At 49.6% G+C, this 18,546-nt stretch overlaps 1 protein-coding gene across 2 annotated transcripts in view; it reads left to right on the forward strand.

The window, feature by feature from the left end:
• Positions 1 to 11,705: 11,705 nt before the first annotated feature.
• Positions 11,706 to 18,546, forward strand: part of scyl1 (SCY1-like, kinase-like 1) — a 65,605-nt gene continuing 58,764 nt past the window's right edge. For both annotated transcript variants that reach the window (XM_063036419.1, XM_063036420.1), the window contains exon 1: positions 11,706 to 11,835. In XM_063036419.1, the coding sequence (XP_062892489.1) occupies positions 11,728 to 11,835 (108 nt within the window). In that variant the 5' untranslated portion in view covers positions 11,706 to 11,727. The remainder of the gene's footprint in view (positions 11,836 to 18,546) is intronic.

Raw genomic sequence — 18,546 nt, forward strand, 5'->3', positions numbered from 1 at the left:
CGGAGAAATCAAAAGCTGACCATTCTTGTACCTGATCTTCAGAAAACCTTTCTTCTAAATGAACACAAAGGCTATTTATAAAAGTCAACAGCGAACTTGTATCTACTGTGATGTTTTCTTCATGTTGTTGGCTTAGCAAAACTTAAACTTTGTCACTCCACGAAACGTTGTCTCCCGGATACTGCTTTCTTATCTTGTTAATTTTGCCTCGGCACAAAATGAAGTGAATCAATCGGTGTCAGGCCGCTCTTTTGCCGAATCGGGCACAGTGCAACCAGTTCATCAAAGACATCACTTAAAACCTGTAAAGCTACTTTGTATGTGATGCTTATCAATTTCTGGTGACAGTATTTAGCCACAAGGTCATTTGTCTGATCTTCTTCAAAGTACGTGATCAGTGCCTCAAAATTTTTTTTATTATTGCCTGCAATGCGAAGTGTCTAGATAACCACCTGACTTCGTTAAGTAGCCTGAAAGCAACAGCTTCATTTTCAGAGACCTCTGCAATTTCTTCAAATACGCATCTTTTAACTGCAGATCGAGAAAACATTGTATAGATTGTTCTCATCTAAGTTTCCATGTCTCTGATTAACTTGACTTTTTTCCATGCATCACAAATCCCCAGATCTTCACGGTGTGCTACACAGTGCTGCTGAACGAACTGTGAAATGTCCTGTTTAAGCCTCACTGCAACACCATTAACTCTGCCCAACATTAATGATGCTCCATCAGGCGTAAACAACACTATTTTATGGAGATCAAGTTTCTTTTCTTCATAAAACTGCTTGATCGCTGAAACAATAGAAGAAGCATCACACGCCTGCAGCGGAACTAATCCGCCAAAAAACATTTTATAAACAATACAATCTTTAGATCTAGATTTGAAGTACAGAATGAGATTTTTGTTGACAGATATGTCTGTGGTTTCAACTGCGAACGTGTGAAAATCTGCTGATGCTATTTCTTCAAACTTGTCTTTCCGAACAATATAGTTGATAGTCTCCAGAAATTCGAACGCATAATTTTTGCTTCGCCAGCTGTCTGGGAGTTGAACATACTTTTCCATATGTTCATTAACATGTTGAACTGAATGTAAAGAGTTATTCATTTTAATAGCTAACAACACACTCCCGATAAGAACTTTGATCTCCTCTGGGTTTGATCGTTTTCGCTCTCGCTCACCTGCACTCAACCGTAACATGCGTAGCACTCCTGTAAGGGGTAATGACGGGTTCTGTTGCCTGAGCTTTTGTACACCGTCCAAATGCAATTTACATGCCAAATGACGCTTCAAAAAGTCAAGTTTCCAAATATCATCCCATTTCTTTCCAGTAGCAAATTCTCCAGCAACTTTCGCATCACGACAATACAAACAGATAACTCCAGTTTCCAAATCATACATAAGTATTTCTCGTAGCTGAACATTCATGACCTCATGAGCTTTTGGTGTAACAGTTTCTACTATTTTGTTAAGCCTTTCAACTTTAAACAAATTTGCAGTTCTTTTGTGCTTCATGCCCTTCGCTTCTTTTGAATTCGACACAGTGAATCAATATTTTTTTCGATAAAAACTTTGTAAGAGATCTACAGGATTTGAAACAGATCTTCGTATATCATGGTCTGGTCCATGAAGTCCGCATTCCGGTTCACGGTCTGGTCTGTAGACACCGGACTCCGGGTCTTCCAGCTGTCCCTTGTTTCAGCTGGGCTTAATCATAGGGACATAGAAACATAGAAACATAGAACATAGGTGCAGGAGTAGGCCATTTGGCACTTCGAGCCTGCACTGCCATTCAGTATGATCGTGGCTGATCATCCAACTCAGAACCCTGGACCAGCCTTCTCTCCATACCCGATGATCCCTTTAGCCACAAGGGCCATATCTAACTCCCTCTTAAATATAGCCAATGAACTGGCCTCAACTGTTTCCTGTGGCAGAAAATTGCACAGATTCACCACTCTCTGTGTGAAGAAGTCTTTCCTCATCTCGGTCCTAAAAGGCTTCCCCTTTATCCTTAAACTGTGACCCCGCGTTCTGGACTTCCCCAACATCGGGAACAATCTTCCTGCATCTAGCCTGTCCAATCCCTTTAGGATTTTATAAATTTCAATAAGATCCCCCCTCAATTTTCTAAATTCCAGCGAGTATAAGCCTAGTCGATCCAGTCTTTCATCACATGAAAGTCCTGCTATCCCAGGAATCAATCTGGTGAACCTTCTTTGTACTCCCTCTATGGCAAGAATGTCTTTCCTCAGATTAGGGGACCAAAACTGCACACAATACTCCAGGTGGGGTCTCACCAAGGCTTTGTATAACTGCAGTAGTACCTCCCTGCTCCTGTACTCGAATCTTCTTGCTATGAATGCCAACATACCATTCGCCTTTTTCACCACCTGCTGTACCTGCATGCCCACTTTCAATGACTGGTGTACAATGACACCCAGGTCTCGTTGCACCTCCCCTTTTCCTAATCGGCCACCATTCAGATAATAATCTGTTTTCCTGTTTTTGCCACCAAAGTGGATAACCTCACATTTATCCACATTAAATTGCATCTGCCATGAATTTTCCCACTCACCTAACCTATCCAAGTCACCCTGCATCCTCTTAGCATCCTCCTCACAGCTAACACTGCCGCCCAGCTTCGTGTCATCCGCAAACTTGGAGATACTGCATTTAATTCCCTCGTCTAAGTCATTAATATATATTGTAAACAACTGGGGTTCCAGCACTGAGCCTTGCAGTACCCCACTCGTCACTGCCTGCCATTCTGAAAAGGTGTCATGGTCCGGTCCGTGAAGTCCGCATTCCGGTTCACGGTCTGGTCCATCGACCCTTCTTCCAAGTTTTCCTGTCTACCCTGTTTCTGTTCCTGTTGAGCACTAACTGAGGCAGCTGATTCTCATTGGGGCTGGCTGCATAAATACCTCCAGAGACCAGGACGTGGCTGCTGGATTGTTCTTGTCCTTACTCCTTGTATCCCTTCCCCTGCCTTCTGTTTCCTCGTCTGAAGCCTTGCCTTGTCTTGCCGGTAACTCTCGCCTCGCCTGAAGTTCTTGTCTCGCCTTGCATTGCCTGAAGCCTTGCCTTGACTTGCTGGTAACTCTCGCCTCATCTCGCCTGAAGTCTTGTCTTGGAGCCACCCTGTACCTAGCTCCCTTCCTGTCCCTTGCCCCCGTTGGGTAAGCCAGGCCGTATTGCTGCTACCCTGAGGTTGGTTCTGTCCCTTCCTGTCCCTTGCCCCCATCAGGTGGAGTACCGCGCCCTGCCCAGGAGGAGCTTCAAGACCCCAAGCCTCAAGTCCCTGGTCCCAAGACAAGCTTCAAGTCTGAGGACTCCAGCCTCGTTCTGCTGCCAGCCAAGTCACGTCCTTGCCTAGTTCTGGGGTCCGAGCCAGAGGCAAGACCCAGGTTCTGGGTCCTTGTCCAGTCTCTGGCTCGGAGTCCAAGCCCGGGCTCCTAGCTCCCTTGTTCAGTCCTGTTCCAGGTTCCTGGTTTTCCTGTCCATGTCTTTGCCATCGCCCTGTGTCCTAGTCCTGTCCCTAGTACTTCAGTGTCTGTGTCTTGCACTTGGGTCCGTTCCCAGCCACCGCCCTTATGACAAAAGGTTCCATTTATTCCCACTCTTTGCTTCCTGTCTGCCAACCAGTTCTCTATCCACATCAATACCTCACCCCCAACACTGTGTGCTCTAAGTTTGCACACTAATCTTCTGTGTGGGACCTTGTCAAAAGCCTTTTGAAAATCCAAATATACCATATCCACTGGTTCTCCCCTATCCACTCTACTAGTTACATCCTCAAAAAATGCTATGAGATTCGTCAGACATGATTTTCCTTTCACAAACCCATGCTGACTTTGTCTGATGATTTCACCGCTTTCCAAATGTGCTGTTATCACATCTTTGATAACTGACTAGCATTTCCCCCACCACCGATTTCAGGCTAACCGGTCTATAATTCCCCGGTTTCTCGCTCCCTCCTTTTTTAAAAAGTGGGGTTACATTAGCCACCCTCCAATCCTCAGGAACTAGTCCAGAATCTAAAGAGTTTTGAAAAATTATCACTAGTGCATTCACTATTTCTTGGGCTACTTCCTTAAGCACTCTGGGATGCAGACCATCTGGCCCTGGGGATTTATCTGCCTTCAATCCCTTCAATTTACCTAACACCACTTCCCTACTAACATGTATTTCCCTCAGTTCCTCCATCTCGCTAGACCCTCGATCCCCTACTATTTCCAGAAGATTATTTATGTCCTCCTTAGTGAAGACAGAACCAAAGTAGTTATTCAATTGGTCTGCTATGTCCTTGTTCCCCATGATCAATTCACCTGTTTCTGACTGTAAGGGACCTACATTTCTCTTAACTAATCTTTTTCTTTTCACATATCTATAAAAGCTTTTACAGTCAGTTTTTATGTTCCCTGCCAGCCTTCTCTCGTAATCTTTTTTCCCTTTCCTAATTAAGCCCTTTGTCCTTCTCTGCTGGACTCTGAATTTCTCCCAGTCTTCAGGTGTGTCGCTTTTTCTGGCTAATTTGTATGTTTCTTCTTTGGAATTGATACTATCCCTAATTTCCCTTGTCAACCATGGGTGCACCACCTTCCCTGGTTTATTCTTTTGCCAAACTGGGATGAACAATTGTTGTAGTTCAACCATGCGATCTTTAAATGCTTGCCATTGCATATCCACTGTCAACCCTTTAAGTATCAAATGCCAATCTATCTTAGCTAATTCACGTCTCATACCTTCAAAGTTACCCTTCTTTAAGTTCAGAACCTTTGTTTCTGAATTAACTACATCACTCTCCATCTTAATGAAGAATTCCACCATATTATGGTCACTCTTACCCAAGGGGCCTTGCACGACAAGATTGCTAACTAACCCTCCCTCATTGTTCAATGAGCACCTGATGCTCGTCTTGGGGCTGGGAATATAAGTGGCCCTGGGTTCGAGTGTGGGTGCTGGTTTGTCTTGTCAGTATAGTATCCTGTCCTTGTCTCTGTGGAGTAAGCCAGGCTGTCTTTGTCGTTACCCTGAGGCTGGATTGTCCCCTTCTCTTCCCCTTCCTTCTGAAGCCTTGCCTGCAACCTTGACAAGTTCAACCACCAGAGTGAGACAGAAGCCTTGCTGTGTCAAGATAAGGAACTGTCTATCATTGAGTTGGAACTGTCTGTGTGTCCATGCCTTCGCTAGGTAGGTCCGGCCATTAGCCGCTACCTAGTGTTGGTAACTGTCTCTGTGTCAATCTTTTTTCTACATGATTGGTTTGGAATATGGGATACTGTGATCATATTACTGTGATTTAAATGTAATGTAATTCATATTATTTACTTGTATCCTTATGAATTTTGTATTTGTAGTCATGCAATTTATATAATCTCAATAAAAATATTGAAAAAGGAAAATCAGCATCCATCATCAGAGATCCTCACCACCCAGGCCATGCTCTCTTCTCGCTGCTGCCATCAGGTAGAAGGTACAGGAGCCTCAGAACTTGCACCACCCAGGTTCCAGAACAGTCACTAACCCCTCAAGCATCAGGCTCTTGAACAAAAGGGGATAACTACACTCACTTGCCATCCATTGAGATGCTCCCACAACCAATGATCTCACATTAAGGACTCTTGATCTCGTTATCTCCTGTTCTCGTTATTTATTGTTATATATCTATATTTGCATTTGCACAGTTTGATGTCTTCTGCACTCTGGTTGATCTTTCATTGATCCTGTTACAGTTACTATTCTATAGATTTATTGAGTATGCCTGCAGGAAAACGTGCCTCAGGGTTGTATATGGGTACCCAGATAATAAAATTTACTTTGAACTATGAACTGAACGAGAGGCTGGACAAACATGTGTTGTTTCCTTTGGAACGTCAGAGACTGAGGGGAGATCTGATAGAGGCATAGATAGAGTGAACAGAGAGAATCTTTTCCCAGGATTGAAATGTCTAATACCAGAGGGCCTGGTATGGAAACACCAGTGGCCTTGAACAGAAGATCCAACAAAACGTAGTGGATTTGGCCCAGTCCGTCAGGGGTAAAGCGCTCCCCACCACTGAGGACATCGACACAGAGCGCGGTTGCAAGCAGGAGATTATAGCATCGTTAACCCGCCATCTGTCATTGGAGAGACACTGGGTCCATTAGGAAGGAGACAATAGCAGGAAATTTAAAAACTCATAAATCAAAGGAGAGAAGTCAATGTGCTTTTATGAAGAAGAAATCTTGTTTGACAGAGTTATTGGAGTTTTGTGAGGAGGTGACGTCAGAGGCAGTGTCCGGTTTATTATCACTGGCATGTATCATGAAATTTGTCGCTCTGCCGCAGTAATTCGATCCGTGAAGGTTGTTTACAGCCCGGGGTGGGAGGGGGGAGGGGTTAGTGGGGACCAGCTCCCACGACCTAGTAAATGCCCCCAGTTACCTGCGTCTCAAACAGCCCCTGACAACCAAGTCCAGCTCCCAGCCTTCACGCAAGGCTTAGTTACTGAGCCCGGCGGAACCGTTCCTATTGGCGGGAGAAGGGGCAAAGGTAACACCAGTTGCTCCGGGCAGACGATGCTCGTCAGCTGCGGTTGGCAGCTCATCTGGGAGAAGGAAAACCCGGATCTCAAACCTCCGCTGCCCTGCGGCTACACCCTCTCACGGGGAACGCTTCGGGAGTAAACCCTGAGGGAAAAATTTGGAGCTGGACTCCTTAAGACATTGCATTGACTGGCAACTCCTGCGACACCGCTGGTGCCAAACTGTATCGGTCTCTGCCGTTCCTTTGGATTCATCAGCTGCGTGGAGAGGGGGAGCCACAGCCTGCTCTGCATATTGTACTGCCCTGGCTTGGGTATCTAGACAGCGAGGGTGCAATATCTATAGTCGACCCTGACCGACGCAGGCCTCACAGTGCAATACATAAATTATACTGTAAGTCACAATCATGAAATAAATCCGGTATTTGTAGAAAAGAGGAATATTGAGGTTGTGTTCATGGACAGTGGTAGAGGCAGATACACTGGGGGACACACAAAAAGCTGGAGGAATTCAGTAGGTCGGGCAGCATCTGCGGAGAGGAATAAACAGTCAACGTTTCGGGACGAGACCCTTCTTCCTATCAGTGCTTTCCCAGCATAAATGAAGAATAAACTCTTCTCAGGCTTTTACAGCTATCGATTTATAACCGACGTTTCGATGACAAACTCCACCGTTGGCACGGAGATGGCGGAGTTTGTCATCGTATGGTCGGTTATGAGCAGTATCTGTACCCGGCTGGAAGCCTGAGAAGAGTTTATTCATTCAGAAGAGATTAGTTTAGTTAATCATTTGATTACTAATTTAATCAGTTCGGCAGGACATTGTGACTGAAGTGCCCGTTCCTGTTCAAAAGTTCAAAGTTCAAAGTACATTTACCATAAAAAAGTATGTGTACATTATACAACCTTGATATTCGTCTCCTTGCAGGCGGCCGCAAGACAAGGAACACAAAAGAACCCGTGCGAAAGAAGTAAGCATTTAGAATGGAGGAGCCCATGAGCACGAAGCCCGGAGCAGCCGGAACAGGCCCACAGCCTCGGGCTCAGTTCGGCGCAGGGTGGAGCAAACATCGTGGAGCAGCAAGCAGAAGCGGCCAGACGCTCGACCAGCGTGTGTACGCGCGCACACACATCTCCCACTAGCGTACAAAGGAATTTAAACAACACACAAAAGGCAGTCACCCTCTACCTCATTGGCGCGTTAAGTATATAATCACACTTCCGTTTCCGGTTTCTGGTGCCGATGGCCTTGGCAAAGCAGAGTTGGCGATGGTTTGTCTGCAGATTTTAGAACCGGCTTATTCACACTGTTTTTATTGAAGCAATTATTGACTGGCGATGTCGAATTCCAAAGAAGCAAAGGGCGTGAGGCGCAGAAGAACCAGCAGTTTATTTAAAGCGGAATGGGTTAATGAAACAGTGGAAGCTGAGCGGCACACACAAAGTGCTGGAGGAACTCAGCGGGCCAGACAGCGTCTAGGGAAAGAGTCCAGTCAACGTTTTGGGCCAAAACCCTTCGGCACGACTGGAGAGAAAGGGTTGATGAGTAGATTTAAAAGGTGCGGGGGAGAGGGGGAGAGAGGAACACAAGGTGACAGGTGATAGCTGGAAGGATGAAGTAAAGAGCTGGGAAGTTGATCGGTGAAAGGGTCGGCAATCCAAGGAAGAAAGAAAAGGGGGGAGGTGTGGAGAGTACCAGAGGGAGACAATGGGCTGGCAAGGAGATGAGGTGAGAGAGGGAAAATGGAATGGGAGGTGGTGAGGGGGAGCATTAGATTAGATTATGAGGACACGCAGTCCTCTTTTATTGTCATTTAGAAATGCGTGCATTAAGGAATGATACAATGTTCCTCCAGAATGATATCACACAAACACGAGACAAACCAAGACTAAAAAAACTGACAAAAACCACATAGTTATAACATATAGTTACAACAGTGCAAAGCAATACCGTAATTTGATAAAGAGCAGACCATGGGCACGGTAAAAGAAAGTCTCGAAGTCTCTCGAAAGTCCCATCATCTCACGCAGGTGGTAGAAGGAAGAGAAACTCTCTCCCTGCCATGAACCTCAAACTTGGCCGATGCAGCACCCTGGAAGCACCCCGACCACAGCTGATTCTTGAGTCCGTCCGAGAACTTCGAGCCTCCGGCCAGCCCTCCGACACCGAACACCGTCTCTGCCGAGCACTTCGACCCCGGCCCCGGCGACAGGCAACGAGCAAAGCCGAGGATTTGGGGCCTTCCCCTCTGGAGATTCTTGATCGCACAGTAGCAGCGGCAGCGAATCAGGCATTTCAGAAGTTTCTCCAGATGTTCCTCCGTGCTTCTCACGTCCGTCTCCATCAAATCAGGATTGTGCACGGTACCTACTTAACAAATATGATATCATTTCGGAGCGGCCACGCGCGCTGCGTCGGGCCGCCATCTTCCCCTCCATTACTGGAAGTTTGAGGAATCGATGTTCACGCCGTCAGTTCGGAGGCCACTCAAATGGAATAGAAGGTGTTGTTCCTCTACCCTGAGTACAGCCTCATCACCACAGTGGAGGAGACCGTGGATGGACATATCGGAATGGGAATGGGAAGTGGAATTAAAATGGATCATGGGGTCAGGAACGTGCACATTCAGTGCGCACACACATTGTTGTCACTGGGCAAAAAATTGCACAGCATAAGATTGTTTTCACACTCTGGTCATTACAAATGAGAGGGAACACTGCCCTCGAGTCTGGTCCCGACAATCAGCCTTTTCAGTCCGCTGCTTGGATGTCGATTTAAGCATCGGGTCGAATCGGAAAGGTCGGACTCGGGCCGAATTGAGACAGCGGGTCCGGGCCCCGGAGCGTATCGAGGTGGACTGAACCCGATGTTTGGACGTCGATTTAGACACCGGGCTGAATCGGAAAGGCCAGCATCGAGGCAAAGGGGTCCAGGCCCCATTGTGCATCAGAAACACTGAACCCGATGCTTGGACGTGGGTTTAGGCTCCGGGCCAGATTGAAACGGTCTGCGCGTCGGGGCCCGAGGCGAGGGATGGGCTGGACAGCTCGCTGCTGTATGGCATTTACTCGGCTCCGCGTTGAGCTGTGGCTCTCGGACTCTCTTTGTGGACTTCAGTGCAGAACACTACTGGCTTGTGGTTATTGTTTGCACGTTGGCTGTTGGAAGGTCTCCTTTCTTAATGGGTTACTTTGGGTTTCTTTGTTTGCTGGCTGTCTGTAAGGAGATGAATCCCAAGGTTGTATAACATATACGTACTTTGATAATAAATGTTCTTTCAATTTTGAACTTTTTGGGGGTCCTCCGTACTCCCTCTGCAACTGGGTCCTCAACTCCCTCATCGGGTGACCAGTCAGTGCAGACTGGAAATAACATCTCCAGCTTGCTGACAATCAACACTGGCACACCTCAAGGATGTGTGCTTAGCCCACTGCTCTACTCTTTCTACACCCACGACTGTGTGGCTGGGCACAGCTCAGACACCATCTTTAAATTTGCCGATGCTACAACTGTTGTTGGCAGAATCTCAGATGGTGGCAAGGAGGCGTACAGGAATGAGATAGATCAACTGTTTGAGTAGTGTCGCAGAAATAACCTTGCACACATCAGCAAGACTAAGGAATTGATTGTGGACTTCAGGAAGGGGAATTCAAAGGAACACACACCAGTCTTCGTCGAGGGATCAGAAGTGGAAAGGGTCAGCAGTTTCAAAATCCCAGATGTCAATATCTCTGACCATCCACATCGATGCAGTAACAAAGAAAGCACAACAGCAGCTATATTTCATTAGGAGTTTGAGGAGATTTGGTATGTCACTAAGATATTCGCAAATTTCCGCGGATGTACCTTGGATAGCATTCTGGCTAACCTCTTCTCATTGCTACCATCGGGAAGGAGGTACAGGAGCCTGAAGGTACACACTTTATGATTCAGGAACAGCTTCTTCCCCTCTGCCATCTGATTCCGAAATGAATATTGAACCCATGAACACAATCTCACTGCTCATTCTCTTTTTATTTGTTATATTATATAATATATCATAAATAAACACACAAAATGCTGGAGTAACTCAGCAGGTCAGGCAACATCTATAGAAATGACCAGCTCACTAATCTCCCTCCTGGCACTTATCTCTGTGGGCGGCCAAAGTGCTACACCTGCCCATTAGCCTTCTCCATGAAGGGCCCTAACCAGTCCTTCCAGGTGAGATATATTGGGTCAGTGTGGACATGGTGGAGGATTACAAATACCTGGGGATACGAATTGACAATAAACTGGACTGGTCAAAGAACACTGAGGCTGTCTACAGGAAGAGTCAGAGCCGTCTCTATTTCCTGAGGAGACTGAGGTCCTTTAACATCTGCCGGACAATGCTGAGGATGTTCTACGAGTCTGTGGTGGCCAGTGCGATCATGTTTGCTGTTGTGTGCTGGGGCAGCAGGCTGAGGGTAGCAGACACTAACAGAATCAACAAACTCATTCGTAAGGCCAGTGATGCTGTGGGGATGGAACTGGACTCTCTGACGGTGGTGTCTGAAAAGAGGATGCTGTCCAAGTTGCATGCCATCTTGGACAGTGTCTCCCATCCACTACATAATGTACTGGTTGGGCACAGGAGTACATTCAGCCAGAGACTCATTCCACCGAGATGCAACACAGAGCGTCATAGGAAGTCATTCCTGCCTGTGGCCATCAAACTTTACAACTCCTCCCTTGGAAGGTCAGACACCCTGAGCCAATAGGCTGGTCCTGGACTTATTTCCTGGCATAATTTACATGTTACTATTTAACTATTTATGGTTTTATTACTATTTAATTATTTATGGTGCAACTGTAACGAAAACCAATTTCCCCCTGGATCAATAAAGTATGACTATGACTATGATTATGATTCTCCAGCATTTTGTATCTGATGCCTTAAATTCTCCCTTGATTACTGAATTACAATACTGCCAATACTCTATACAAATCCAGTGCCGGTAAAGTATTTTGCAAGGTCTATTTGTTGAAAAAAAGTGTCGGAAAAGTTCACTCAGTCGGTGGTAACAAGGAACAGGAGGCGGATGCCCCTTGACCCAGGATGGAATTCCTGTCCAAGATGGCAGCCTGGAAAGTGCCCTATCCTTGGTTCAGCGCTGTCCCTCACGTGACAGCGCGGTATCCAGGACGTGACGTCACTGCTATGGCCGGCCGCGATGTGGGGCTTCTTCTCTCGGGATCCTGTCAAGGATTTTCCCTTCGAGACGGGCGGCAGCACCGAGGCCTCGCTGGGCTTGTGGCAGCTGCAGACGGGCCGGAGGAAGGTGAGAGTCGGCGGGTCATTGTGGGGAGGCGGGCGGCCTCGGGCTCCGATCCGGGATCCGGCCCGGCTGACGTGGCCTGGGGTGGGGAGTGAGTCCCGGGGAGACCGATCCCGTTATCCCCCTCACCCCATCGGCGATTCGTCCTCCTCCCGTCCCTCCTCATCCCCTCTGGTCCCTCCTCACCTCCCCTCCCTCACCACCCTCCCACTGTCCCGGGAAGACCGACCCCGTTATCCCCCCTCACCCCAACAGCGATTTGTCCTCCTCCCGTCCCTCCTCATCCCCTCTGGTCCCTCCTCACCTCCCCTCCCCCACCCCACATACACACCCCTCACCACCCTCACACTGTCCCGGGGAGACCGACCCCGTTATCCCCCTCACCCCATCGGCGATTCGTCCTCCTCCCGTCCCTCCTCATCACCTCTGGTCCCTTCTCACCTCCCCTCCCACTGTCCCGGGGAGACCGACCCTGTTATCCCCCCTCACCCCATCGGCGATTCGTCCTCCTCCCGTCCCTCCTCATCCCCTCTGGTCCCTCCTCACCTCCCCTCCCCACCCCACATACACACCCCTCACCTCCCCTCCCACTGTCCCGGGGAGACCGACCCCGTTATCCCCCTCACCCCATCGGCGATTCGTCCTCCTCCCGTCCCTCCTCATCCCCTCTGGTCCCTCCTCACCTCCCCTCCCACTGTCCCGGGGAGACCGACCCCGTTATCCCCCCTCACCCCAACAGCGATTTGTCCTCCTCCCGTCCCTCCTCATCCCCTCTGGTCCTTCCTCACCTCCCCCCCCCACCCCACATACACACCCCTCACCACCCTCACACTGTCCCGGGGAGAACGATCCCGTTATCCCCCTCACCCCGTCGGCGATTCGTCCTCCTCCAGTCCCTCCTCATCCCCTCTGGTCCCTCCTCACCTCCCCTCCCACTGTCCCGGGAAGACCGACCCCGTTATCCCCCCTCACCCCAACAGCGATTTGTCCTCCTCCCGTCCCTCCTCATCCCCTCTGGTCCCTCCTCACCTCCCCTCCCACTGTCCCGGGGAGACCGACCCTGTTATCCCCCTCACCCCATCGGCGATTCATCCTCCTCCCGTCCCTCCTCATCCCCTCTGGTCCCTCCTCACCTCCCCTCCCACTGTCCCGGGGAGACCGACCCTGTTATCCCCCTCACCCCATCGGCGATTCGTCCTTCTCCCGTCCCTCCTCATCCCCTCTGGTCCTTCCTCACCTCCCCCCCCCACCCCACATACACACCCCTCACCACCCTCACACTGTCCCGGAGAGAACGATCCCGTTATCCCCCTCACCCCATCGGCGATTCGTCCTCCTCCCGTCCCTCCTCATCCCCTCTGGTCCCTCCTCACCTCCCCTCCCTCACCACACTCCCACTGTCCCGGGGAGACCGACCCCGTTCTCCCCCTCACCCTAACCAAAAGCCGTGGATGAACCAGGAGGTACATCATCTACTGAAGGCTAGATCTGTGGCATTCAAGTCTGGCAACCCAGGCCTGTACCAGAAAACAAGGTATGATTTGCGGAGGGCAATTTCAAGGGTGAAGGGACAATTTTGAATGAGGTTGGAGGCGATATCAGATGCATGGCAACTCTGGCAGGGTCTGCAAGACATTACTTTGTACAAAGCAAAACCCAATAGCATGAATGGCAGCGATGCTTCCCTACCAGATGAACTCAACACCTTCGATGCACGCTTTGAAAGGGAGAACACAACTACAGCTGTGAAGAAACCAGCTGCACCTGATGACCCTGTGATCTCTGTCTCAGAGGCCGATGTTAGACTGTCTTTAAAGAGGGTGAATCCTCACAAGGAGGAAGGTCCCAATGGTAAGGCTCTGAAAACCTGTGCCAACCAACTAGCGGGAGTATTCAAGGACATTTTCAACCTCTCACTGCTACGGGTGGGAGTTCCCACTTGCTTCAAAAAGGCAACCATTATACCAGTGCCTAAGAAGAATAATGTGGGCTGTTTAATGACTATCGCCCAGTAGTACTTACATCAACAGTGATGAAATGCTTTGAGAGGTTGGTCATGACTAGACTGAACTCCTGCCTCAGCAAGGACCTGGACCCATTTCAATTTGCCTATTGCCACAATAGGTCAACAGCAGATACAATCTCAATGGCTCTTCACACGGCTTTAGACCACCTGGACAACACAAACACCTACGTCAGAATGCTGTTCATTGACTGTAGCTCAGCATTTAATACCATCATTCCCACAATCCTGATTGAGAAGTTGCAGAACCTGGGCCTCTGTACCTCCCTCTATAATTGGATCCTCGACTTCCTAACCGGAAGACCACAATCTGTGCAGATTGGTGATAACATATCCTCCTTGCTGACAATCAACACTGGTGCACCTCAGGGGTGTGTGCTTAGCCCACTGCTCTACTCTCTATATACACATGACTGTGTGGCTAGGCATAGCTCAAATACCATCTATAAATTTGCTGATGATACAACCATTGTTGGTAGAACCTCAGGTGGTGACGAGAGGGTGTGCAGGAGTGAGATATGCCAACTAGTGGAGTGGTGTCACAGCAACAACCTGGCACTCAACGTCAGTAAGACGAAAGAGCTAATTGTGGACTTCAGGAAGGGTAAGACAAAGGAACACATACCAATCCTTATCGAGGGATCAGAAGTGGAGAGAGTGAGCAGTTTCAAGTTCCTGGGTGTCAAGATCTCTGAGGATCTAACCTTGTCCCAACATATCGATGTAGTTATAAAGAAGGCAAGACAGCGGCAATACTTTATTGGGAGTTTGAAGCGATTTCTCATGTCAACAAACACACTCAAAAACTTCTATAGATGTACCGTGCAGAGCATTCTGACAGGCTGCATCACTGTCTGGTATGGAGGGGCTACTGCACAGGACCGAAAAAGCTGCAGAAGGTTGTAAATCTTGTCAGCTCCATCTTGGGTACTACCCTACAAAGTACCCAGGACATCTTCAGAGAGCGGTGTCTCAGAAAGGCAGAGTCCATTATTAAGGACATGCCCTTTTCTCACTGTTACCATCAGGGAGGAGGTACAGAGGCCTGAAAGCACACACTCAGCGATTCAGGAACAGCTTCTTCCCCTCTGCCATCCGATTCCTAAATGAACACTGAAGCTTTGGACACTACCTTACTTTTTAAAAAATATGCAGTATCTGTGTTTTTGCACATTTTTTAATCATCTATTAATATATGTAATTGATTTATTTATTATGTTTTATTTTTCTCTCTCTCTCTCTCCCCCTCTGCTAGATTATGTACTGCATTGAACTGCTGCTGCCAAGTTAACAAATTTCATGTCACATGCCGGTGATAATAAACCTGATTCTGATTCTGAATCGGATTCTTTCTCCCCCCCCCCCCGGTCCCTCCTCATCTCCCCAACACCCCCCCCCATCTCCCTCCCACTGTTCCAGGGAGCCGTCAGATAGACCCCATTATCCCCCTCACCCCAACGGCAATGCAGCCTCCTCCCTCCCCCTCCTCATCTCCCCTCCCTCCCCCTCCTCATCACCCTCCCAATGTCCCAGGGAGACTGATCCCGTTATCCCCCTCACTCCAACAGCAATGCAACCTCCTCCCTCTCCCTCCTCATCTCTCCCATATATACACACCCCTCACCACCCTCCCACTGTCCCAGGCGCTGTCAGACCAACCCCATTATCCCTCTCATCCCAACAGCAATATATCCTCCCTTCTCTCCCTCCTCATATCTCTGTCCCCTCACTACCCTCCCACTGTCCCAGGGAGACCAACCCTGTTATCCCCCCACCCCATCTCCAGCACATCCTCCTCCCTCGTCACCCTCCACCTCCCTACCTCCTCTCACTGTCCTGGGAAACTATCCCCTTCCGTCCCTCCTCAACGTCTCCCCCCACACCCCTCATCACCCCCTTCCACTGTCCTGGGAAACTATCCCACATTCCCCTCCCGTCCTTCCTCAACGTCTCCCCCCACACCCCTCACCACCTCCTCCCACTGTCCTGGGAAACTATCCCACATTCCCCTCCTGTCCCTCCTCAACGTCTACCCCCACACCCCTCACCAGCTCCTCCCACTGTCCTGGGAAACTACCCCATACTCCCCTCCCATCCCTCCTCAACGTCTCCCCCCACACCCCTCATCACCCCCTCCCACTGTCCTGGGAAACTATCCCACATTCCCCTCCTGTCCCTCTTCAACGTCTCCCCCCACACCCCTCACCACCTCCTCCCACTGTCCTGGGAAACTATCCCATACTCCCCTCCCGTCCCTCCTCAATGTCTCCCTCCACACCCCTCATTACCCCCTCCCACTGTCCTGGAGAGCTGTTACATAATCCACAAACCCTCCTCCCTCCCCCAGTCTCTCTTCCCCCTCCCAATGTCCCAGGGCCATGCCGTACTCCCCTCCCATCCCTCCTCAACGTCCACCCCACACACACCTCACCACCCCCTCCCACTGTTCTGAAGAGCCATCAGACTTACCTAATCCCCCTCAACTACCTCTTGCAGCCCCCTCCCGTCCCTGCTCACCCTCCCCCACTGTCCCAAGGAGCTGCCAGACCCTTTACCCACCTCACGCTGTCTCCAACACCCTCCCTCAACATCAGACTCCCCCTCCCCCTCCCGCCTGCAATTGTCCTTGCCCACCTCCCATACACCCCCTCACCCATTCGCCTAGCACTCCCCCACAATCCTGTGCTGTCACCACACACTCCCCCCCCCGTCCCTCTTCGTCCTCCTCTACCTACACATGCCTCACTACCCCCTTCCGTTGCCCCGGGGAACTGTCAGCCCAAGTCCACCCCGTCCCCACCGTCCTCTCACACCGTCCCAAGGAGCTGCCAGACCAAACTCCCTCCTCCTCACTTTCCTCATCTCCCTCACCCCATCTCCAACATACCCCTCAACATCAGACATCCGCTCCTCCTCCCCTCCAATCCCCCCTCACCCATCCTCCTAACAACCCCCTTCCCCACTGTCCTGGGGAGCCACCACACACCTCTCCCCTCATCACCCCCCTCACCACCCTCCCCCTCCATCTTCACCTCATGCTTTTATCATCCCCTGGGGTCCCGGAGAGCAGACACACTCAGTCCCCCCCTTCCCTTGGAAGTGAGACAGCAGTGCGGCAAGGCTTTGGCAGGAGACAGACAGGTGACGTGAGTAGTCAAGGGCATGGCAGGCTGAAGAATGCAAGTAAACATGACATCATCGACTCCAGTGCTAAAATTAACCAGACAGAGCTCTCTTTTCAGACGCTGAGAGCTGGGAGATGTCATACACTAATACTCATACACGCAGCAATGAGGCGATGCCCAGTCTTGAGGAAGTTGTTTCAAAATCAGAATCGGGTTTATCGTCACTGACATTTATTTATCTGTACAGCTCAGAATCAGGTTTAGTATCACCGGCAAATGTCGTGAAATTTATTGTATTTCCAGCAGCAGTACTATGCAGTACATAATAACAGAGAGGGAAAAAGTGGATTACGGTAAGTATATATAAAATTTGTGCAAAAATAGAAATAATAAAGTGGTGAGGTAGTGTTCATGGGTTCAATGTCCATTCAGAAATCTAATGGCAGAAGGGAAGAAGCTGTTCCTGAATCGTCGAGTGTGTGTCTTCAGGCTCTGCACCTCCTCCCTGATGAGGGCATGACCTGGGTGATGGGGGTCCGTAATGATGGATGCTGCCTTTCTGAGGCATCGCTCCTTGAAGACGTCCTGAATACTACGAAGGCTAATGCCCACGATGGAGCTGAGTACCTCCCCCCTCATACCTGACAGTGATGCAACCAGTCAGAGTGGTCTTTACGATACCTCTGTAGAAACTTGTGTCCTTGGTGACACACCAAGTCTCCTCAAATTCCGGATGAAATATAGCCGCTGTCTGTCGTGCCTTCTTTGTCGCTGCATCGATGTGTTAGGTCCTCAGAGGTACTGACACCCAGGAGCTTGAAATCGCTCACTCTCTCCACTTCTGATCCCTCTGTTAGAACTTGTGTGTGAATAGGCTGTCCCGGCCAAACGAGCCGCAGTGCCCAGCCTTTCACAGGACGACTTACACTGACCAAGTAACCTACTAACCCGTACGCCTTCGGACTGTGGGAGGAAACCGGAGATCCCAGAGCAAACCCATGCGCTCACGTGGAGGAACGTGCAAACCCCTTACAGCCACTGTTGGAATGGAACTCGGAACTGTGACGCCCCGAGCTGTGATAGCGTTGCGCTAATCACTACGCTGTTGTGAATTTTGTTTGTGGCAGCAGTACAGTGCAGGCATAACAAATTACTGTAAGCTGCCATAAAGAGTGCAAAAGAGGAATAGCGAGGGACTGTTTGGTGTCAGGGGAAGAAGCTGTTCCCAAATTTTTGAGTGTACCACCTCCTTGATGGTCACAATGAGACGCAGCGCGCTCTGCCGGCGACACCGCGGGGCACAGCATGCTCCACCGGTGGAATGTACGGCAACACTTTCTGGCCACCCCCAGCACAAAGGGAAGAAGATGGCACCAGTACGATTCTGCTACTATTGGAACCTGGGGGTTTACTTTTCGGAAGTGTGTTTTCGGGCCAGTTGAGCGATCTGGCTCTTTGCTGTCTCTGAGGGCGTTCGGTGAGATTTTGAGCAGAAGGTGTAGCCTGGACGCCAAGTCTAGAGGTGAGGCGCGAGCACACGATTGACTCAATTTTTCAGCAATGAGA

This window comes from Mobula hypostoma, chromosome 30, assembly GCF_963921235.1.
Source record: "Mobula hypostoma chromosome 30, sMobHyp1.1, whole genome shotgun sequence".
Taxonomy (NCBI): domain Eukaryota; kingdom Metazoa; phylum Chordata; class Chondrichthyes; order Myliobatiformes; family Myliobatidae; genus Mobula; species Mobula hypostoma.